The sequence below is a fragment of the Schistocerca nitens genome, chromosome 4, assembly GCF_023898315.1.
Source record: "Schistocerca nitens isolate TAMUIC-IGC-003100 chromosome 4, iqSchNite1.1, whole genome shotgun sequence".
NCBI lineage: Eukaryota > Metazoa > Arthropoda > Insecta > Orthoptera > Acrididae > Schistocerca > Schistocerca nitens.
In genome coordinates this window covers 710,561,699-710,581,778 of record NC_064617.1, presented here as the reverse complement: position 1 = coordinate 710,581,778, position 20,080 = coordinate 710,561,699, and the positions used below count along the sequence as shown (strand labels likewise).

General features: G+C 40.0%; 1 protein-coding gene across 2 annotated transcripts in view; it reads left to right on the top strand.

Annotated features, from left to right (window-relative positions):
- The window catches only part of LOC126251487 (cationic amino acid transporter 4), a 217,610-nt gene that overhangs the window by 186,004 nt on the left and 11,526 nt on the right, over nucleotides 1–20,080 (top strand). For both annotated transcript variants that reach the window (XM_049951942.1, XM_049951943.1), the window contains 2 exons: nucleotides 2,563–2,788; nucleotides 9,573–9,734. In XM_049951942.1, the coding sequence (XP_049807899.1) occupies nucleotides 2,563–2,788; nucleotides 9,573–9,734 (388 nt within the window). The remainder of the gene's footprint in view (nucleotides 1–2,562; nucleotides 2,789–9,572; nucleotides 9,735–20,080) is intronic.

Genomic DNA, 20,080 nt, shown 5'->3' with positions numbered 1-20,080 from the left:
GGATGTTAGATGGAACAGTCCAAATGAACATAGGAGATTTTCATACACTAATTTATTATAAGTATAAGAATTATTTAGATCTGACAGAACTGCATGTCATTTTAGAGCAATGCCCTTACACTTGCCACAGTGCTCATTTACTTTTCTCAATTCAGGCATTTTTTAATGATACAATGAGTTGTAGAATCCAGTGAGCACCAACAGAGTGAAATGCGGCTACTATACAGAAAAGTAAACTGACAAGTCATAAAATTATACCCCAGGAAACTTTGACAACAGTGCAGAAAATGCTATTAAAACATTACATAGTTCCCTCATATTCAAAACATTCTATTATGTAATGAACCTAAATCTCTCAGATGGTGTACAAGGACAATAGCTGAGATATTGTCATTAAATGATTCATTGTTTCAGTAATGGTGTATCTTATTGTGTTTATAAAATTGGAAATTGTAGGGAAAATGAGTTTACTAATATTATATAGATCCAAATTATCAATGATGGAACATGCAAATTGATAGGAAAAGGGCAAAAATATCTGAGAAGAAACTGGCTATAGCAATCTCTGTCACAGTTTGTTGTGTCTTCTTATTTATTTATTTTTCAATTCGTTTTGGTCTACTAGGGTCCATGGGGCTATAAATGGTGGTTATATCTGTTGATGGCATCAACAGCAGAACACATGAAATTTACTGCAACTGGCAGCCAACTTAAAACCCAGCAATTAAGTAGTTACTATATTATCTGAAATGAGAAATTAAAGCCATTGTTGGCAATCACAGGAGTAGGCTACCAAAATCTCCATGCCCTGACTAGAGGACATCATGGCCTGACAGTTGATGGAAGCTCTTCTTCACTGCCATCAGAAGATACTTCCACTTCAAGTTGGAAGTAAGTTTATGAGCAAGTCAAATTCCAGCACTATAGCAGGTGTCTTCATGATGACACATATTCTGGTTGTATAGGACGCCACTTTGTGATCAATCTGAAGAATCCAGAGGAGATAGAATAACAGCTTTGCTACCTTGATACCAATCAAAACCTAAAGCAACTGCCTTCAATTGTGCCCCACTACACTGTAGCTGCCTTCAGTAACATCCTCTGCACTAGTCACTATCTGGAGGTATAGAAAGACAAAAATCTGCAGTTGCCAGTGGGCTATTGACCATCTGACAAATTATACCCGCAGAAACTATTGCTGCATGTGCAAGCAGAACACATTGTCCCCTTCAAGCAGTTTGTGTTTCAGTACAGGCACTCCACAACATGAAATATTTAGCTGGATGAAGAGACAATGGACATAACAAATAACTAGGAGCTTTTACAGACTGTCTTCCTGTCTCCTCTGACACTTCTGACAGTGTGTGGCACACTGGCTTTCTCTTCATAATTTTTAATTAGGGGTTGCAATGCCCAGCCACATTCACGGAAGTCCATTGTGGTGGAGCAGAATTGCACACTATCTCACACATTGGACACTCAGCTAACATAACATCATCACATCTAAGAACTGCAAGGGGAGGTACTGGGTTACTTCAAGAAGCTCTTCCTACTGATAAAACCAACATCAACGTAACTGAAACACATTGGCAGCATCCTTTTCATGTTACTGCTCCATAACAACTTAGAATATGCTGCCATTGTGTGGAGAAATGCAGTGTGTGCTATTTACTTCTTTCAGAGAAATGTAAATGACAGTAAATTTTGTAAATCTTTAGAATTATTTTGATAAATTGTTCTCCATAGTACAGGATATGTTTACATGAAAATAATAGCTGGATAAATTTTGACCATGTGTGGGTTATGTCTTGTTATTTTACCAGAAATGAATAATTTTTAATATAATATATGTAACTTGTAATAATGTCATGTCTTTAATGGTCTTACAACAAATAATATGTTAAGCAACGATAAAAATCTTGTTTTGGAGTATTCTTTTTTACATGTGAATTATAGAAAGTAGTGACCCTTTGTTTAATGTGACTGGTCAACTTACTTTCTTTTTTTTTTTTTTTTTTTTTTAATAAATCAGAATTTATTGAAAAATTCTCAACATATGTTGTCAGTGGCAACAAAGAATCAAAACTGTTCAGTAGCAGCTCTCATATCAAATGAGAGAAATCAGAGTACAATGCAGGAAAATGATGTAATTCCTCCCCCCCCCCCACTTCTCTCCCCCACCCCCACCCCCACCCCCCTCTCTCTCTCTCTCTCTCTCTCTCTCTCTCTGTCTGTCACTGTCTATATATATCACACTCACTCACTCACAGTAGCCATCTTAGGTGTATTTGTATGCTCAACATTGACACTATCCTGTTACAAAATACATATGTACATATGTTTGAAGGATAAAACTTAACTTTTTAGTGTATGTTCACTACTTGGCACTTCTACTTTGTCAGTGCTGCACTTTCTTCTCCTTTTATGTAGTGGAAGCTGCCAGAATTGAACAATGTGCAGTAGTTTTATGAAGGTATCAAGTTCTGATTCTTTCTAAAATATACAGTATGTACTCAATTACTTTTGTCCTATGTTGGTAGAATATCAATCTCTCTGTTTCAGATGTTGGAGCTGGTGTCAGCAGGGCACCTTAAATCCAGTTTCAATTGGATGAGGCCATTGGTCGGTGGCTGTTCCCCAGGCAGTGCTGTGTCAGGAGCAATCTTTGTATTCATTTGCCTCAGTGTAGCATTTGCTGTGCAAGTTCAGCTTTGTGAGAATGAGCTTCGTGCAGGAGTTTGGTGGGCTGTTCTGATGACTTCCTTCTTGTTTTTCTGCCTCTGTGGATGTGAGTTGCATGTCTTGTATACTACACTGCACAGTTTTTAAATGACAAGTACACTCTCTATACATAGCAATGTCAGTATACTTGCCACAGCTGAAGCCTTCTACTTTAAATTTAGTACGTGTATGAAAACTGATATTTCTATTGGAGTGGAACAATCTATCATGTATCACACAGTATTTACAAATTTGTAAGACCTGTGAGCCATGTGTGCTCAACTTGAAGTTGAAAATGAGAATCTGATCTTTTTCCTGTTAGATGTACTAGATTACTGTGTTGTCGACTAAGCTTTCCATTCATCTTTGTCTCTGCCACACTCATTGCACACTGTATACTAATTGATCGAAAGTATCAAGACCCTCCCATGTAATGAAGAACTAGCCACCAGATGTCATGAGAGGCAGACCCAGCAGTATAAAAGGAGTTGGGGAGTATTGTATAATCAGCAGAGAACCAATAACAGCAGACTGGGTCAGTCAGGGGAACTCAGAGGCTTTGGACATGAACTAGTCATTGGATGTCATCTGGGTATTAAATCCACCAGGGACATTTCAACACTTGTAAAGATCCCATATCGACTGTTGGTGATGTGACTGTGAAGTGGCAACACAAAGGTACAAACCACAGCTGAATGAAGACCAAGCAGACCTCATGTACTGGCAGACATGGACTGTCAAGCATTGTAGAGGGTAGTTGTAAAAAACTCGAATGAGATCAGCCAGAGGAATCCTTGAAAAGTTCCAAAATGCTACCAGCAGTCTGGCTAGCACAATGACTGTGAGCAGGGAATAAATGGAATAGTTGTGCAGCTGCTCTTGCCACACATATCTGTAGTCAGTGCTAAGCAGATTTGAGATGGCATAAAGAGTAACACCACTGGATAGCAGATGACTGGACACAAATGACATGAGTGCTGAATCATGCTATACCCTGTGACAATCTCGTGGGAGGAAATGTGTTGCAGTAGAGGGGAGATTTTCTTGGTTAGGATGTGGTCCCCTCTGCCAGACACTTGGGTGTGACTTGCAGAGGAGTGATATGGATGTAGATGTAGATTGCACTTAAGAAAATGCTAGATGAGGAAGGATATGAACACATATTATAGCAGTGTGTACTGTGTACAGTAGAGCAATATTTATGAGATGATGATTGCATCAGCATGAAGTGCACCCAGTCATAAATCAATATCTGTGAGATAATGCTTTGTGGACAATAACATTCCTGAACTAAACTGACCTTCTCTGAGTCCCAACCTGAACCCCACCTTTGGGATGAGTTGGAATGTTGACTTTACTCTGGATCCTAGGGGCCAACATCACTACTTTCTCTCATTCCAGCTCTTGAGGAAAAATGGGCTTGTATTCTTCCACAAACATTCAGACACCTCACTGAAAGTGTTCCCAGCAGAGTTAAAGCTGTTATAAAGGTGAAGAATGGTGGACACACCTCATACAAATGTCCACTAAGAAGTGTGTGGAACCATTTGATCACACAGTGTACCTCATTATTAGCCAGAAAAAAATTTTGATGACAGGTTAGAACTCTAATTCATGAAGGAAGGAAGAGATACTAGGATTTAACACATAGTCAGTGATGAGGCAACCAGAGATGGGTTAGATGTACAGATTGGACAGTATGTGGAAGAAATTAGCTGTGTCCTTTTCAAATTAACCATCTTGGCATTATCTGAAGTGATTAAGGATAACCATAAAAATCCTAAATGTGAGATCTCATTCAAACTAGGCCACTTGGAACACCATACATTTGCCCTAAATTTCTGTCGACAGTGGGAAACCATTTTGAAAGTTGTCCCTTGGAAAGACCTTCATGTCTAAAACCACATTCTGCATTATCTCCTCTCTAGTCCTAAAACTGAACCCTTGTGGGGTCATTTTTAGTTTGAAAACTAGAAATGTGTCCAGGAGACGTGTCTGTAGAGCAAGGAGCTTGACATACAAATGGAATTCCATTTTTTTACCATGAAAAACTGGACTAACTGTGATGAATGAGTTGGAGCATTGATGTGATGCAGAGGTGAGTCTTACTCCTTTGAGAGGTATTTTATGCCAAACTGCAACATAAGATCATCAGAGAACTCCTTGATAATACATTTTGTTATCGTCTGTCTTACCAGTGCATATTCATATTGTATAGTTCCATGGGTTTCGGAGAACACACTCAGCATTGTCTTAGTCTTTCATTACATCTATTATAGCTTTACTGGCCTTCAAGAAAAGAAACTCATAGATTGTATTTTCTGTACCTGTGAGTCCAGCCTACGTACACACTCTTGTTAAAGATTGGAATTATTATAGTTTTCAGAAACTCTGTGAATTTTTAAATTCTCAAGTAAAAATCATGTACAAAATCTTGGCTCATTTGAACCTCTTAAACAACATCTTGTGTGGTCATGTGTGACTTATTATTATTAGATTGTGCACCTTCTCAACAAAACCTGCAGTGCAAGCAATTTACAAGTTCCACCTCGAGTTATGACAATGTTGCCTTTTTATCTAGTTGACTGAACATGTAACTCTTTCTACATATTTTAGTTGCCCTTCGTACTTTGGCAATCATTCATCACTGAAACAATTGAACATGAATGTCCTCAAAGAGATCAAGTCTATTGTTGATAATAGTTCCAATATAATTTCATCATGAGCTTTCTTCTTAGATCTCTTTTCTAGGTAATTTTTGACGAAATCATTTAGTATTGGATTGTTTGTTGGATGATTGAAGTCTCCTCTAATGATGATGGTGTGAATGAACAATACATTTACTAGCTACCTCAGGTTTTCTGTAGGGCTACTGTTTTCTGTTACATTTGGGGATTTGTAAGCAACTTCAGTATACACTCCTGGAAATTGAAATAAGAACACCGTGAATTCATTGTCCCAGGAAGGGGAAACTTTATTGACACATTCCTGGGGTCAGATACATCACATGATCACACTGACAGAACCACAGGCACATAGACACAGGCAACAGAGCATGCACAATGTCGGCACTAGTACAGTGTATATCCACCTTTCGCAGCAATGCAGGCTGCTATTCTCCCATGGAGACGATCGTAGAGATGCTGGATGTAGTCCTGTGGAATGGCTTGCCATGCCATTTCCAGCTGGTGCCTCAGTTGGACCAGCGTTCGTGCTGGACGTGCAGACCGCGTGAGACGACGCTTCATCCAGTCCCAAACATGCTCAATGGGGGACAGATCCGGAGATCTTGCTGGCCAGGGTAGTTGACTTACACCTTCTAGAGCACGTTGGGTGGCACGGGATACATGCGGACGTGCATTGTCCTGTTGGAACAGCAAGTTCCCTTGCCGGTCTAGGAATGGTAGAACGATGGGTTCGATGACGGTTTGGATGTACCGTGCACTATTCAGTGTCCCCTCGATGATCACCAGTGGTGTACGGCCAGTGTAGGAGATCGCTCCCCACACCATGATGCTGGGTGTTGGCCCTGTGTGCCTCGGTCGTATGCAGTCCTGATTGTGGAGCTCACCTGCATGGCACCAAACACGCATACGACCATCATTGGCACCAAGGCAGAAGCGACTCTCATCGCTGAAGACGACACATCTCCATTCGTCCCTCCATTCACGCCTGTCGCGACACCACTGGAGGCGGGCTGCACGATGTTGGGGCGTGAGCGGAAGATGGCCTAACGGTGTGCGGGACCGTAGCCCAGCTTCATGGAGACAGTTGTGAATGGTCCTCGCCGATACCCCAGGAGCAACAGTGTCCCTAATTTGCTGGGAAGTGGCGGTGCGGTCCCCTACGGCACTGCGTAGGATCCTACGGTCTTGGCGTGCATCCGTGCGTCGCTGCGGTCCGGTCCCAGGTCGACGGGCACGTGCACCTTCCACCGACCACTGGCGACAACATCGATGTACTGTGGAGACCTCACGCCCCACGTGTTGAGCAATTTGGCGGTACGTCCACCCGGCCTCCCGCATGCCCACTATACGCCCTCACTCAAAGTCCGTCAACTGCACATACGGTTCACGTCCACGCTGTCGCGGCATGCTACCAGTGTTAAAGACTGCGATGGAGCTCCATATGCCACGGCAAACTGGCTGACACTGACGGCGGCGGTGCACAAATGCTGCGCAGCTAGCGCCATTCGACGGCCAACACCACGGTTCCTGGTGTGTCCGCTGTGCCGTGCGTGTGATCATTGCTTGTACAGCCCTCTCGCAGTGTCCGGAGCAAGTATGGTGGGTCTGACACACCGGTGTCAATGTGTTCTTTTTTCCATTTCCAGGAGTGTATATCCTGAAGGATTTGAGTTTCTTGCTTACAGTTGGTGAACGTATCACTTACATTTCTTATCAGCTTCCCCTTTTGGTATACATTTCAATTCACCAAAAGTAACTCACTGCTATCACTTTCAGGTTTTAGCCCATTTTCTGGTATTACATGAGTTCCATTGTCTTTTTAGGGGCACTTCAAAACCCGGTTAAATAGTTGACCAAAAGGCTTTTAATAGTTCCAGCTTTACAGCACATACTTTGGACTTTACACTAACACCATTTTGGGTTCTCATACAGCTCTCACTATATCGACTGGGTGGAGGTACACTTAATCTAAAAACCTCTGGTGTGTATTCCACACAGAGTCAGCTGCCTGGGTATCAGTCTTGCATGTAAAGTTTACCACTGACCCACTTAGGAGGACAATAGTGCAAGGCTAGCAAGTAGCAGCAGCCTAACATGTCACAGAATCTTCAAAGACTCTGTTTGAAACCAACCAATTGACTCAGAACCAGGGGTCACAATCAGTTCTGGATACGATACAACAGACTGTTAGCTTCCTAGAAATATGAAGAGGCTGGTGTTCTCAGCCATCTCTGCCAGTCACTAGAATGATCCAAGTATGACCTCAGCGGTCAGACAATGTACATCATTTTTTACTAAGTGTCCACAACCTACTGTTTGTTGCAACTTGTTTTCTCAATGGCTGGATAAGTCTCTTTAACATTGAGAATGAAGTGTCCAGGCATACATACTGAGTACTTATGGTGATGTTGTTCACTTGAATTGCTGACAGTTAACAGACCCTACCCTCTTGTGCTTTCTTTCACTGGACACAGGACACAGCAAGTGCCCCAGTAGGTGAAGTGTGTCTCACTGACTCAGTTTCAGTTTCATTGGGAGACAGCACCTCAAATTTGTTAGTTGTGAGTATGTGTGAAAAGCCTTGAGTTCAGTCATTGTATAAAGCTCTCATATTACTGTCCTCGAAATCTAACAGTCATATTAATACTTAAATAATGTGCACAGTAATCGTTGTTGTGAATAACACAGTTCACAGTCTGACCCTATTTTTACAGTTAGCATTACTGAAGTTTGACATAGTCTATGATACTAATTACACATTCACTACCCAATATACATTTAAAACCCTCATTGGGTTTCTGAATAAACTCCTGGACATGAAATCTAGATGAATTCTAGAACATTTCTGACCTACAATTTATATTACTATGCATTGTCTGCAGGACATTTCCACATATCATTGGACTTAGGTCTTGCTCCATTCAAACTCATTGCAGACTGATTTAAAATGGCTTCCAACCTGCCTCTTGTATAGGTTTGTAATAAGTATGACTGAATTTAGATATTGTTGTTTTCTGAATTTTCATAAATTATAATTAAAGATTTACACTTTGAGTAACTGAATATGAGGGAAATTTTGTTTTAAAAAAGACTTTTAGACACAAAAATCATTTCTATTAAATCACACTAGCTGGTTTGAAAAAATATGGGATTTTATTTCAGTAACAATGTTTTTACTAAGTAAGCTAATTACTCTGTAATTAAGTGAGTGCAAATGTAAATGTTGCTAAAACATTTTCGTCTTTGACTGGAGGGATACATTGTTATTTATACATCTTTCTTGTCTACTTTATCAGGAAATTAGTAATCAGGTTTATACTTAAATATGAACAATCACAACAAAAACTGAAATTACTGACGTTTTGTACTTAGCACAGTTTTTAGGCAACTTAGCTGGCTCATTAACTCCTGATAACCATAGGAATGTAGTAGATAATAAAGTTAAGTTGACTAGGCCCTGGGTCAATATTTGAGATCTTTAGATGACATCACAAAATTTGGACAAAGAAATTGTAATAATTTCTGGGAGAAGAAAAGCATAACAGCTGGAAGAAATTCATCAGCTTTGTTACAAGAAGGGCTGAATTATGACCTGTGCAATGTTTTATTTAACAGCAAACAACTAACTTTAAACTAAGCTTGTATTTAATACAAAAGTTTGTTGGTTACTTTTTCATCAAACAGCAGAGCAACCTGTCTTTCACTATTTGAAATTGTTGTTGTGTTTGAAGTTTCAGCAGTTAACAGATATCATATTTCTGTCTGTCTAAATATAGTTTGTTATATTAGTTTTAAATTTTTAATTTAAGTTTCCAAAGATCTTTCCAATATTAATCAAGAGAAATAAGAGCATATCATCTCCTTAAAGTTCCACAAAAGGTCTGCCAGAGAGCTGCTTGGCTCAGAGGAGTGTTCAAGGGAGCTTCTTTACCAGGTCTTTGATACCTTTATTTATAGAATTTGCCATAAAGATACCAAGAGTATACTTTAAGATGATCAACAATCCCTCTTTAAAAAGCCTGCACTCTTCCCAGGAACTAATACCTAAATCCTATCTCACCAAAACCATACACTCCCACCTTCCTCAAAAGTTCCAAATCCTCCCAGAGCCTTGCATAGTTGTCATTTCAAAACACTGTATATGATATCTTATTACTGTTACAGGTGTTTTGGTTATGGGCTCTCATCAACAAAATACATTAGGTCTGCGTTTCAAGGTGCCCTACGTTCCTATAATACCATCACTGAGTATTTTCTTCAACATTGCTCTCATGGTGAATCTTCCTTCACTTACCTGGGTACGATTTGTAGTGTGGATGGCAGTAGGTGAGTAATGACTTATTATGGATTACTTTTGAATTTAAACTAATGGAATGTTTTACAGTATAGTTGTTGATGCTATTGTTATGGTTTTCACAACAATGTGGAAGAATAAATTGCTACTCAACACACAGAAGAAGCATTGAGTCACAGACAGGCACAGTGAAACAGAAAGCTAGAAATTATCAGCTTTCAAACTAGTTCCTTCTTTGAGAAGTAGGAAATTTATGGACAACAACTCACACACACGACCACTCTCTCTGGTGCTAAGGCCTGACTACAATTGTAGCTGTGTCTGATCTTAGCAGCAATGTAGCATGGCTGGGTACTGGGAATAAGGAAGAGAGGTGGATGGGGAGGGAGAGGGTTAGCAACATAATGGTTGGGGAAGATTCTGGTGCTATCTGTGGAAGCATGTGGTAGGGACAGGATATGGCTGCTACATACAGCATCTAGAGGCTTAAGAAAGAGGAGTAGAGGAAAGAACTGTTTAGATGTGCTGGCAGCATAGAAGGTACGCGTAGTACTGGAATGGGAACAGGGAGGATTATAGACAGGTAGATCACAGGGACTAATGAATGTCGAGGCCACGAGGGTTATGGAAATGAAGGATATGTTGTACAGAGATTTCCTGCCTACACAATTTAGAAAATTTGGTGTTGATTGGAAGTATAAAGATGGCACAGGCTGTGAATCAGTCATAAAACTGAAGCACATCATGTTGTGAGGCATGTTTAACAACTGTGTGATCCAGCTGTCCCTTAGTCACAGTTTTGTGGTGCCCATTCATGTGTGCCAACTGCTTTTTAGTTGTCATGCTTGATAGATGATAAATCAAGTGGCTGCTTGCACAGGTGGGCCTGCCTGTAATGGGGTAGGAGATGTCAGTGACAGGACTGTAATAGGTGCTAGTGGGAGGATGTATGGAGCAGGTCTTGCATCTGAGTGTATTGCAGGCATGTATGCCATGAGGCATGAGGCTTGGAGCAGGAGTGGAGCAGGAATTGACAGTGATATTCATACCCTGGGAGGGCAGCGGAATACCACTATGACAGGGGTAGGGAGGATAGTGCAGAGGATATTTCTAATTTCAGGGCACAATCCTGGTGGAGCATGTGGTTCAGTTGCTCCAGTCCTTTGTAGTGCTGTGTCACAAGAGAAATGTTACTTTGTGGCTGGACAGTTGATATGTGAAGGGTAGCAGGGGACTGGTGAGGCAAGGCATGGGAGATATGTTTGTGGACAGGGCTGTGAGGATAATTTAGGTTGTGAAGGTGTCAATGAGATCCTTGGAATATCTGGAGAGGAACTACTTACCACTGCAGATGCAATGACTATGGATGGCTAACCTATATGGAACAGACTTCTTGGTATGGAATGGGTGGCAGCTATCAAAGTGGAAGTATAGATTCAAGTTCATGGTTGGTAGGTTTGTTGTCGACAGAGGTAGCCATCCTCAAGGTGGAGGTCAACACTGAAGAAAGTAACTAGTTGGGCTGAGGGGAACCAGGTGAAGCAAATTGGGGAGAAAATATCGAGCTTCTGGAGGAATGTGAATAATGTGTCCTCACCCTCTGTTCAGATCATGAAATGACACCAATGAATCCCAACCAAGTGAGAATTTGGTATTCTGGGTGGTTAGTAAAGGTTCTTCCAGATGGCCCATGAATAGGTTAGCATAGGACAGTGCCATGTGGGTGCCAATTGCTGTACCAGGCCAGTCCTAGGTCATGGCTTTAAAAGAGAAATAATTATAGGTGACCAGGAAGGATGTGTAGGTTTGAAGTCAGTCAGGCATTGGAAAAGGCAGTACTCAATAAAGGCTAGATGTTGACTGAGGATGTTAGTGTAGATGTAGAGGGAGGTTGCATCAACAGTAACAAACATGGCACTAAATAGGTAAAGGAACAGGAAGTGTGCAGAGTCATTGAAGGAAATGGTTGATGTCTTTTACAAATGAGAGTAGCTTACAGTTTAGCTGAAGGTGTTGGTCCACAGGGCAGAGATTCTCTCCTTGGGGGACAATGGTGCATTCTGGGTGGTTGTTGGGTTTATGAAATTTAAGAAGCATGTAGGAGATAAGGATGTGGGGAGTGGTGGGGATGAGAGACAGAGAGAGAGAGAGAGAGAGAGAGAGAGAGACTTAAGGGAGACGTTTTGGAATGAACCTAAGGATTTGAGGAGGGACTGGAGAACCTGCTGGATTTCAGAAAGGGGGCTACTGTGGTAGGGCTTGTATGTGGATGTACCTGACAGCTGGTAATTCCTGTGATTCATAGGCACAGTGGTGGATTCTTTGTTGGCAGGTAGGAATATAATTCAGGCATCAGTTTTAGATGGTGAGTTGTAGTCCTTTCTGCAGATGTGAGGTTAGTTTCCATGTTGAGGTATTTTGAGAATTACTGTGAAGCAGGGTTAAAGGTTATAAAATTCTGGAAAGTTAACATGGAGTGATTTGGGGGCAGCAGAGATGAGTGATGGTTGAATGGAGGAGTAAGTTGAGTCAGGCAGGACTCAATATTGGTTTCGGATTGAGTCTATAACAGTGATGAAAAATGTCTCTGCTGTAGATGGCAGAAGATAGAGAGAAGGTCTTTAACAAGCCCAGCACAACTGAATTTGGGAGTGCAATGAAAGATAATGTGTTTGGAATGGACTAATACTTCTGTGGAACTGAGGCTTTTTGAGGAGAGATTCATGACTGTTTTATGGGTCTGTTTAGGTTCTGGGTTCTAAAGGGTGATGGGAGGCAGTTTCTGAGGGTATGTTAAATGTAGCAGGTCTACATGGTGGGATTTGGTGGCTTTTGGGGATGCAGGGGAAGTTTGATGGAGGCTCTTGTGGTGTGGTGGATAGTGGTAGAAGGTGATGCGACTGGACAGTTTCTTGAGGTGACATCATGCATGCTGCTCTAGATTCTGGAGGGCAAGTGTTTCCATCTGGGAGATGAGATTCAGGAATTTAGGACTGCAGTCCAGGAGAATTTTATAGCTGGAGCACTGGCATCTTCCCACACTTCTCTCCTGCCATCCCTCACTCTCCCCATCCGATGCCTCTTCCATACACCCACTATCAGACTGCTGTTCCCATCAGGTACAGATACAATCATAATCGTGTCTGAGTGCCCTGACACAGTGGACATATGTATATGAGTTGTTGTGTGAATGTGGAGAGTAGCAATCTATCCTTTCTGTATTGTTATTATTCAGTCATGGACTTTCCACTGTTTGTAATTGTTTTTATTTCTTTATATTAAAGATATTTGAGAATAACATGTAAATTTCATTTCTTTCTGTTGTTTCCTTTTCCTCCAGTTTTGTGTAATCATGTCACAATATTTCAGTTCCCTCTCTTTTGAGACATTTGATCTAAATATCCATTCTATTAGGGAATTGCATTTATAACACTTTCTTCTTTAACCCTATATTTTTGTTATTTCTTCCCATTTAAAAGTGTTTCTTTTTTATTTTAATTTCAAGAACCCATTTAGCACTGTCTTATTGTTCTGTAGGTACTAATCTGTTATCTTTCTAAGACTGTCACTCACAAGTATGAATATCTAAAAAAAATTGTATTCTGTGTATTATCCCTACTGTGTTTTTATGTTTTTTTTTATATTTTGCCACTATTTTTAAATTTTATAGCTGTGGTAACTAATTGATTTCATATTCTCTTCCTAAATCTTCCTTCTAATGTCTCTGCTTTATCTAATTTATCACTGAGTGCTGTTGTTTGTTACCAACAAGCATTTCACAGTCACTGTGGTGTTGTATAGGTCTACCAATTTTTGCATTTTTAGACACACTTTTTGTTGCAAATATGGTTGGGTATGAAGTTCTGTGCACAGTTAGCATTTCATGAATCTTTTCATATGGGGCATTTCTCTTCTTCTTCTTCTTCTTCCTTTTTTTCCCACCCTATGTATCCTTTTCTATTATGCTGATATCTAAAATAAAAATTGTTGTATATCTTTGACATTACCAGTGAATTCTATTTCTATCACTGAGATCCCTAAGTCTTTTCCTGTGGTATTAACTTCCAGAGATTCATTTATACTAATTCAGCTAGGAGATTTTTAGAGATTATTGCAAAGTCATATCTAAATATCAGGCAGTTTATTTCATTACATCTTTTCTATTTTCCAAACTTTATTGCTGATAGTATAATTCCTTATAGAGAATATCATCCATGTTCCAATACTTTCAAAAGTATGTATGTAAGCATTATGCAGATTATATGAGCAAATTTAATGTTTATGTTTAATAAATTTCTTAATATATTCTACCATTAACTGATAAAAAGAGCCAGTCATCTGTGTTTATCAACATAGCTGCCCCAGAGGGTACAGGTTTGTATACTTGTGGCCATCCCTCAGGCAGGTGCAGTGAGTATAGATTACCCACCAGGTGGTCCTGTTGCATACATTCTATGCATATGCAGGCTACATGGCCACCCCTGCCTGCATGCACTTGGACAATTCAGCACTTTTGCATAGGCTGCCTAACTGCCCCTAGGTCAACTGTTTGTCCACATCTGCCCACCTGTGTCTTTTGTCATCTGGCTGCCCAGTTGCAGATATTTGATCTCAAACAAACATCAGCTATATAATGGACTGAGAACAATGATGGTTGTCCATGTTTGCAATTGTGAATACATTTCGTAATGGCTGTAGCTGCCACAGTGCCTGTTCCTTTGGACATGCATGCATGGCTAAAAAACATGCATTGTACTTCTGAACACCACAGGCACTGCAATATAATATTTACCTGCTGACACCAGGCAAGTGACTTTCAATTAAAATGTCTCCTCTGTACGGGAATATACGTAATGGATGTATGAGTGCATGTTGTACACACAGGGTTGATGACATATGGAACTTTGGGTTTGGATGTGATCCATGCTCAGATAGCTTAATAGTTAAGGCAACCATTCACAATAAGCAGGAAAGTTGGGTTCAAGTCTCAGTCCGGCACAAATTTTCATTGTTGTTATTCCTTTACACAGCTGATAGTTGTTCATATTCACAACTGCAAATACATTTCATGTATTATAGAACTGTTTTTCCTACTCATCTTGTAGAGGGTTGCCTACTTTTATTTATTTCTTCGTTTATTGTCCTTGGTGTTGATGTACTGGCTGAAAAAATAGGACTTGGATGTGCAACTACTGTCTACTGTAAATGATGTAGCCGACAGATGCACAGTTGTGTTTCATAGTCTTTTACTATCAATTTTCACAACCCCCCAATAATACACAGTTATATATGGCCAGTGCACTATTGTTCTAACTTCCTATAAGCCTCATTATTAGTTAGCAGGTGAACCATCCACATACTGCTACAATAGTTTACTGTTGAAACCTACAAGCAGTAAAAGCCTAACCACAAAGTTCACAGTTCTTGAAGAATAGAAAGGTACATATGGAGCAGACACTGTCACTGTTACGACACACGATCTAATTGTCTAACACTTACTACACTGTTAAGTCGACGCATTGTTGTCATTCTAACCAACACAGGTTCTTCGTCTGCAACTCAGCCGTGGACTGACTGTCTCGTGACCAAAAATCAGGCCCTTATACATCATCACAATAATAGATACTGAAACTACATATTGTTTAAAGTTAAATTTACAGAAATTACAATTAAAACTTAACTCATTAAATCAAATGAATACATCAAAAATTCCATCTTCTTAATATTTTCTCCTACTACAAGGGTTAAGCCAAATTATTTGTTTTAATCATGAAATTAACAAATATTATTATGTAAACAATACTTTTGACAAAAATGTTAATTACTTTGGAAATAACTAAGGGCTGGTTTTGTTAACATGTCTCCAACTAGAGCCAAATAGATACTCTAAGAATAAAAGCATTTCATCTTCCAAATGTTTACAATTAGTACAGAATTTATGTTTGTTTATGCATCAACAACAGAATGTAACTTATGAAACAATTACTGATTTTGCCCTATAATGAAAGATACTAACTATTAATAACCAAAATATATTAGAAAATCAATGACATATATAAAAATTAGGCACAAAGTTAGATCTGGTGTCCTTACTTTAAAACTGAGGGCCAACCTTTCTCTTTTATGAAAATGCAGATTATACTCAGCTTGCTTAATCACAATCTGAACTGACTTACATTTTTCTACATTTAGAGGTAGCTGCCATTCATCACACCAATTAGAAATTCTAGGTCATCCTGTGTTTCCTATAGTCATCAATAATGAAACTTTCCTGTATATGACAGGATCATCAGCAAACTGTTGCAGAGTGCTGCTCACCCTGTCCATCAGATCATTTATGTATATACAGGATGATAGCAGTTCTATCACACTTCCCAGGGGCACTCTGATGATACCCTTGTCTCTGATGCAAACTCTCCATTGAGGACGAGATATTGAGTTCTATTACTTAAGAAGTCTTTGAGCCATTTACATGTTTGGGTACCTATTCCATTGCTGGTACCTTCGTCAATAGTTTAACAGTCTGCAGGGAGTTCCATGTCAAATGCTTTTCAGAAATCCAAGGATATGGACTCTGCCTGTTGCCCTTCATCCATAGTTTCCAACACATCATGTGAGAAAAGGGAAGCCGAGTTTCACACAATCAATCCTTTCTAAAACCATGCTAATCTGTGGATAGAAGCAGTAAATTTATTGTATTCAAACTCAGAATATGTTCAAGAATACTGCAGCAAACTTATGTTAAGGATATTGATCTCTAATTTTTCAGATCTGTTCTTCTATCTTGTGTACAGGAGTCATTGCACTTTTTTCCGGTTGCTTGGGACTTTTGGTTGGGAAATAGATTTGTGATAAATACAAGCAAAGTAAAGGCCCAGTACTGTAGAATATTCTTTGTATAACTGAACAGTGATTCCATCTGGACTTGGTAACTCACTTGTTTTCAACTATTTCCATTGTTTCTTTATGCTGTGGATGCCTACTCCCATGCATTCCTTACAGGAGTCTGTGCGATGATCAAACAATGGTATGTTTATATGATTCTCCTCTATGACAGATTTCTTAAATGCAAAATTTAAAAATTCAGCTCACCTTTTGCTGTCTTCTACCTGACACACCAGACTGATCAATGATGCCTTTTATACTTTACTGATTTTACATAGGACCAGAATTTTCTTGGGTTCTTGGCAAGATCTCTTCTTGAGGTGTGATGCTGGCAGTTGTTGTATGCTTCATGCATCAACCTTCAGACAAATGCAAGAATCTCTACTAACTTTTGCTTATCATCATTTGTGCATTCTCTTTTGAACCAAGAGTGCAGCAGTCTTTGCTTCCACACCATTTTCTGAATGTTGTTGTTAAACCACTGCAGACCTTTCCCATCCTTAGTCTGCTTACTCATCACATACTTCTCAAGTGCACATTTTACAGTCCGTTTAAACTTTGCCCACAACTCCTCTACGTCCATTGTACTGGTACTAAATGGTGTCATTTCATTGTCTCAGTGGGATACTAACAACTGCTGATCTGCCCTTTCCAGCAAACACACTCTCCTAGCCTTCTTGATTGATTTATTAAATTTTGTCACCTTCATCACTATGATGACATCTTGATCACTAATGCCTGTCTCTGCAATCATACAGTCAGGCATGTTTGTAGCTATAAGTTCTAAAACTTAGCTGCTCAAGGTGAGTTTTAGAAAATGCATTAAAAAGTACTTCACTAGACTGTCTGTTCATAACTCCAAGTCTGCAGTTGGGAGGTTAAAGTCACCTCCAACTAGTATTTCATGATCTGGATATTTCTGCTCTACTGACTGTAGTCTTACTTTAAATGGTTCTGAAATCATATGGCCAGTAAAAATGTCCAACAGTTAACTTGATTTTACCTAGAACTGTTATACCCATCCAGGTAACTTCACTGTCATACTCAAATTCAACCTCAATAGAGACAGTATTTTTGTCAACTGCAATCTACACTACCCTTCCTATAGTGTCTAATCTGCCTTTCCAACAAACATTGCATGACTTGCTAAATATCTGACAGCCTTCCACTTTGGATTTCAGCCAGCTCTCAGTCCCAAAAATAATTTCAGCAGGAGAAATTTCCTGGACCATAGAAAATTTGTGAACTTTGTTACAAATATTTTAACAATTTACTGACAAATTTTTGACAGTTAAAGCATATTTACTCTGAACATGGTCTGATTTCCCTATCTGTGTGTCGAATGGCAACCCTTCATCAGAGTACCTCAAGCTACTGCCTAGCCTAAAAACCCCTATCTCCACTCTATAAGTAATCTGCTATCTGAGAAATTGTTTCCTTTGTGTAGTGTACATCTGATTTATCAAGAGGAGTCCTACAACGTGCCAGATAATAATGCAGATCCAGAAATCTGCAGCCAAGACTGTCACAGAGTCAACAAAGCTTTAGCAAAGATCCTCCATGTGGCTCTGAAACAAAGGACCCTGTTCAACTCTGTGAACAATTCTGCAAATTTTGAGCTCTGCTTGCACCCCACTTGCAAGGCCAATAGCCTTCACCACCTCCTCTAGCTTTTGTATGAACTTAGGATGGTCTCACAATCCAAGCAACAAGCATAATTGGTGATGACATGAGCCACAACTTGCAGACAAGTGCACCCTGCATGCTCAATAGTTACAGGTAAGGCCTCCTCCACATCTTGGGTGAGGCTGCCCAGCAGACAAACCAAGTGCACATTGGCTTTCTTTCCAGTTTCCTAAGGGGCAATATAATGCACCTAACATTGGAGCTCCCAATAACTAGCAAATACCCCCCCCCCCCCCCCCGCCCCCCGGTATGCCTGCTCAGACTCTGCTAAAGGTGCAGTCACCTGCCCACTCACAGGATGAATCGGTGAGGCCTGATGGCCAGTTTCTACATTGACCATCTGCCTCAAGTGACCAAAACACATTATCACCCACCACTCATCCTGCGATGAGGATTGATACACCACACCTGGCGGGCATGTCATGCCACAATCTAGTCCCTGCATGTTCTACCAGACAGCACTCTTCTCTTCTTTCACCTGTACCCTGCTGTCTTGGCCCCATTCCAACATGACAATTGCATTCCTACCAGAGCTGCCAGGGATAGTATTCGTGTGTGTGTTTGAGGTGTGATTGCTTGTGTGAATGTGTGTGCATTTTATTTTATGAAGTAAGCTTTGGCCTCAAGCTAAATCTGTAACAGTGTTTTCATTTCACCTGTCTGCAGCTCTACGTGTCAACTTTATTGTGAGTAGCAATCTATCCTTTTCCTAATATTGTTGATATTTAAACCCAAACTTTCCATTGTTTGATTTTCATACAGATTCTGCTGGCCACCAAATGGTGCTTGGCTCTGGTACCACATACCACTACCAGTCATTTCCTTTCTTGTTCCATTCGCAAACAGAATGAGGGAAAAATGACTATATGCCTCCATATGTGACCTACTTTCTCTCATCTTTGCAGCTCTGATGTAAAATTTACATTGGCAGCAGTAGAATAATTCTGCAGTTGGCCTCAAATGCCAGTTCTCCAGATTAACTGGAAAGCACCCCATGGAAAGAATGTTGTCTTCGTTCCAATGATTCCCACTTGAGTTCATGAAGCATTTGTATAATACTTCTGTGCTGATCAAACCTACTTGTAACAAATCTAGCAGCATGGCTCTGAACTCATCCAGTGTCTTCCTCTAATCTGACTTGGTGGAGATCCCAAACACTTGAGCAGTACTCAAGAATTGGTAGGACTAGTTCTGTGTATGCCATCTCCTTTACACTTTCCCAAACTCTCTCCCAATAAAAAGAAGTTGACCATTCACCTTTCCTACAACCAGCCTTATACGCTCATTTGATTTCATATCACTTTGCAATGTTAAACACAGGTTTATAATGAGTGTGACTATGTCAAGCAGCGTATTACTAATGCTTTATTCAAATATTATAGGAATGTTTCTCCTGCTCACCCACATTAACTTACATATTTATACATTTAGAGGAAGCCATCATTAATCTCACCAACTAGAAATTCTGTCTAAATCATTTTGTATCCTCCTAGAGTCACTCAACAATGACACCTTCCTATACACCACAGTGTCATCAGCAAACAGCCCTAAATTGCTACCCACCTTGTCTGTCCAGTCATTTATTTATATAAATTTGTGTGTACTGGAAATTTCTTGGTAAGGAGGACATAATGGGTCATCTTGGACAAAAAGTGAGTTTAAGTGTGACATAGGGAAGTTTATTGGGATCCTTGCTGTTCATATCGTATGTTCATGACCTGACAGACAGTACTATTAGTAATCTCAGACTTTTTGTATATAATACAGTTATCTACAATGAAGAGCTATCTAAAATAATCTGTAAAAT